Genomic DNA, 4209 nt, shown 5'->3' with positions numbered 1-4209 from the left:
GGGGTGTGGCCGAGGATGGAGGCTGAGGGGGCCAAGCCTGGAGGGAGATGGAACCCAAAGACCGAGAGTACAGGTGAAGCGGGGAGGGACTCCAGTGCCCCTCACCCTTGCTGGCCACAGAGATGGGCGATCACCTGGCGAAACACGGTGACGGAGTGAAGGACATCGCCTTCGAGGTGGAAGACTGTGACTACATCGTGCAGGTGAGGCCCTGCGCGCCTCCCAGCCCCCACCCGCGGCGCCCTAGGAGAGCACACGGCAAGGCTCTGCCTGCCCTCTGTCGGCCATGGGGACCCCTCTTGGAGGCAAGCTGAAGCCCCCCCATGTCCAGTGAACAGTGAAGACCCCATACGTTGGTGTGACACACAGCTGAGTTCCAGCGATGCTCTGCCCCTTACTAACTGTGGGCCCTCTGAGCCTCAGTGTCTGCATCTATAAAATGGGATAGCCAGAGTATCGACCTCACTGAGTCGTAATAAAGAGGAAATGAGATTTTAATGATCACTTATGGAGCACAGCGCTGGGTTCAAGAGGCAGAAGAGAGGTTCAGAGCAAGGATTCCAGAGCCAGACTGCCCCGGTCTGAATCTTATTAGCTGTGTGCCTTTAGGCAGGTGACTTAACTTCTCTGAGCCTCAGTCTCCTCAACTATAAAATACAGATGACAATAGTACCTTCCATATAATGTTGCTGGGAGGATGAAAGAGGTCAATACCTAGAACAGGGCCTGACAGGTAACGGCACTGACGTGTAATAAGTACGGCTTGGTAAGTGCATCCATGGGAAGCACTTGGCACAGGGTCTGAGGCATAGTGGATGCTCATTAGATATCAGCTAGTATTGTTCGTATCCACCTACCCTGTTTGCGGATAGGGAAACTGAGGACTGGAGGGAGGAAGGGCCACCGAGTGAGTTAGTAGGGGCAGGACAGACATCCAGGCCTCTGGAACTACCCACATCCACCTGGTTTGTCTCCCATAGCCCCAACTCTGAGCCTGGGCCTCAGTTTCCCTACCTGCCAAATGAACACAAGGTGTGGGTATGGAGAATAAGAGCTGGAGCTGGCAGGGGTGCCTGCCAGGGCTGGGAGAATGGAGGAGGCCAGCAGCAGGCCCACACGGAAGGGTACCAGGCAGGAGCGGCAGACAAGAGCTCTGAGGGCCCGGCCCTCACTGCCTCCCCGACCCCATCTGCTCTGCAGAAAGCCCGGGAACGGGGCGCCAAGATCGTGCAGGAGCCCTGGGTGGAGCAGGATAAGTGTGGAAGGGTGAAGTTTGCTGTGCTGCAGACGGTGAGTGACTTGGTGCCCCCACCCCTCCTGCTTCAGCACCCTCTGGGTTGTAGGGATGCTCCCACTACCCCATTTAACTCCACTCCATCACCTCAGCCTGGCGACCCAAAGCACAGATGTTCTCCCTGGAGTCTCACCCCTGCAATGCTTGGCTGTGTGCCGAGGCTGATGGGAACCACCCGTCCCTTCCCATCTCTCCTTCTTCCCGGCGGGGAGTCATGCGATGGGGTGCAAGCTTTGGTTAGGGGCTTTGAAGAAAGGACACCTAAACAGATGGGGTCTGGGAAGCCACACCCCTCATAGGCTGTGTGACTCTGAGCAAATCACTTCACCTCTCTGTGACTCCATTTAAATGAGCAAGGACTCAAGTCGAAACACCTGCTTGGCCTTTCTGTGCCTCGGTTTCTTCATCAATAACCCCTCATTGGGTTGTTGTAAGGATCAAATGAGATAATCCATGTACAGGATGTAAAACAATAGCGCCTGGCATATCCTAAGTAATCTGGCAAATATTCTCAGTTCTTTTTAGCACCTGTATTATTGTACTAAGGAAACAATTATAGGACCTACCTCCTAAAGATTAAATCAAATTGAAAATCTATTAAAATGCCTGAAAGAGCTCTGCAGCATAATTTGATCCAATGCTCTCATTCACTCTCCATTCGGTCAACACCTTTTTATTGAGCACCTACTCCATAACAGGCACTGTGCTAGGCGCTGGGGTTACCACAACGAGCAAAACAGTATCCTGGCCCTCACGAGCTTCCAGTCTGGGGGCGAGGGAGAGACTGTCAAAGAAACCCCCAAACCAATGAGAAACTACAGATCATTTCAGCAAGGGGAAGTGACTTGCCCAAGGCCACACACGGAGGTAGGGTCACACCAGCTAAAACCCAGGGCTGTGTTGGCTCCTGTGTGATGGGGCCTGGTCTCAGTGGGGACTGGATCTCGGGGCTGAGCTGGGCTGTCTCCCGCCACAGTATGGGGACACCACGCACACCCTGGTGGAGAAGATGAACTACACTGGCCGCTTCCTGCCTGGATTCGAAGCCCCAATATTCATGGACCCCCTACTTTCCAAGCTGTGAGTGCCCTTTGGAGTGGCTGGCCCTGTGGTGGAGTGGAAAGCAATGTCCCCTGTCCCCGAGTGATGTTGGGGCAAAGCATCTGGGAGGCTGCTGGGGAACCCTGAGAACCCCAAGGGTGGCCTAGCGGGGAGCCATCAAGGCTAAGAGCATAGACTCTGGAACCAGACTGCCTGGGTTCAAATCCCAGCCCTGTCTCTTCACAGCCGTTTACCCTCCACAAGTCATTTAATGTCTCCATGCCTCAGTGTCTTCATCTGTAAAATGGGAATAACACAGTACACCCCTGACATGGTCATGGTAAGGATTCACTGAGTTCACACTTGTAAAGTGCCTGGCCCATAGTAAGTGCCACGTAAGTGTGAGCTAGTATCATTATTGGGGCTTCACTGGAAAGGGAGAGGACTGGGGGGTAACATTCTCCTCCCATTTCCCACCCCTTCCCTTTCCTCCAGGCCCAGGTGCAATCTTGAGGTTATCGACCACATTGTGGGAAACCAGCCTGACCAGGAGATGGTGTCCGCCTCTGAATGGTGAGCCCCTGGACAAAGCCCTCCCCCCAAAAGTGACAGGTCCCCACCGGGGACGGGCCCACTTCCCAGTTCTTGTCTCAGGACACTAAAGTGGAAAACAGAAGACAAGGAGGTGTGGGGCTAGGCTGAGGTCACTGGTGAATCCATTCACTCCCAAACTGTCCCCATGGAGCCCAGAGGATGTAAGGCCCAAAGTGATACATAGGTCTCCTTCAGAGGAACCTGGGGAAGCAAAGCGGGGATGTCACAGTCCATGGGGGCTTAGAGGGAGACAGTCACCACCCAAACAGTGCCCCTGTGCAAACCCAAAACAAGCGTCCCTTTGTCAAGGCGCTGTGCTTCTCTCTGCTGGAGGATGACCAGGCTGTACGTATTTTGTTAAGATGAAACACTTGACTCCCAGCTGAAGTTGTAATAAAGGATCAAATCCGTGGTGTCCGTGAAGGGAATAGCATTTCCTGTCTGCAGCCTGGGGACGAATTCTGGAAGGTGGAAACAGGCGAGGAGGCAGCCCTAGGCTGACGCTCAGAGCAGGTGTGCCCTCCCGGCCCCACAGGTACCTGAAGAACCTCCAGTTCCACCGTTTCTGGTCCGTGGACGACACGCAGGTGCACACAGAGTACAGCTCTCTGCGCTCCATTGTGGTGGCCAACTACGAGGAGTCCATCAAGATGCCCATCAACGAGCCGGCGCCAGGCAAGAAGAAGTCTCAGATCCAGGTGGGCCTGCCCCGTGGGAGGAGAGCAGAGAGGCTGGGGCTTCCTGCAGGGGCAGGGGTGCGGGTGGCCAGATCTAGGTGGGCCTGCCCTGGGAAAGGAGAGAGCAGGGGAGAGGCTGGGGCTTCCTGCAGGAGCAGGGGTGTGGGTAATGGGGTGAATGACAGTGGCGTCCTTGTTTCCTGCCCCCAGGAATACGTGGACTATAATGGAGGCGCTGGAGTCCAGCACATTGCTCTCAAGACCGAAGACATCATCATGGCGGTTAGAACCCCATTCCTGGTCCTAATCCACGTCTTGTGCAGCTCCAGGGGCAGCCCCTGCAAATGGAGGGAAGGGGAAGGACTCCCATACGGGTCCCTGCAGCTTCTGTGAAGGCACAGGCCTCCCACCCCGGAAGGCCCAGTCCCTCTGCAGCACACTCTTGGCTTAGAGACAGCAGGTGCCAAGGACTGGATGCCAGTCCTGGTTCTGCCCGTGACTTGCTGTATGTCTTTGGGGGATTCAGCTCACTCTCTGAGCTTCAGTTGCCCTACCATGAAAATAAGGCTATATTAGACTACAGCCAAATTATGTTCTTTCAGC

General features: G+C 54.9%; 1 protein-coding gene across 1 annotated transcript in view; it reads left to right on the top strand.

The window, feature by feature from the left end:
* Positions 1-3999, top strand: part of HPD (4-hydroxyphenylpyruvate dioxygenase) — a 5968-nt gene extending 1969 nt beyond the window's left edge. Inside the window, exons 4-9 of the mRNA XM_012558006.1 lie at positions 96-203; positions 1201-1290; positions 2271-2374; positions 2831-2908; positions 3465-3627; positions 3817-3999. Coding sequence (XP_012413460.1) covers positions 96-203; positions 1201-1290; positions 2271-2374; positions 2831-2908; positions 3465-3627; positions 3817-3999 — 726 coding nt within the window. The remainder of the gene's footprint in view (positions 1-95; positions 204-1200; positions 1291-2270; positions 2375-2830; positions 2909-3464; positions 3628-3816) is intronic.
* Positions 4000-4209: the final 210 nt, after the last annotated feature.

The sequence above is a fragment of the Trichechus manatus genome, unplaced genomic scaffold, assembly GCF_000243295.1.
Source record: "Trichechus manatus latirostris isolate Lorelei unplaced genomic scaffold, TriManLat1.0 scaffold00131, whole genome shotgun sequence".
Classification (NCBI taxonomy): Eukaryota; Metazoa; Chordata; class Mammalia; order Sirenia; family Trichechidae; genus Trichechus; species Trichechus manatus.
The sequence above is the reverse complement of the archived record's forward strand: the minus strand, read 5'-3'. Positions and strand labels throughout refer to the sequence as shown.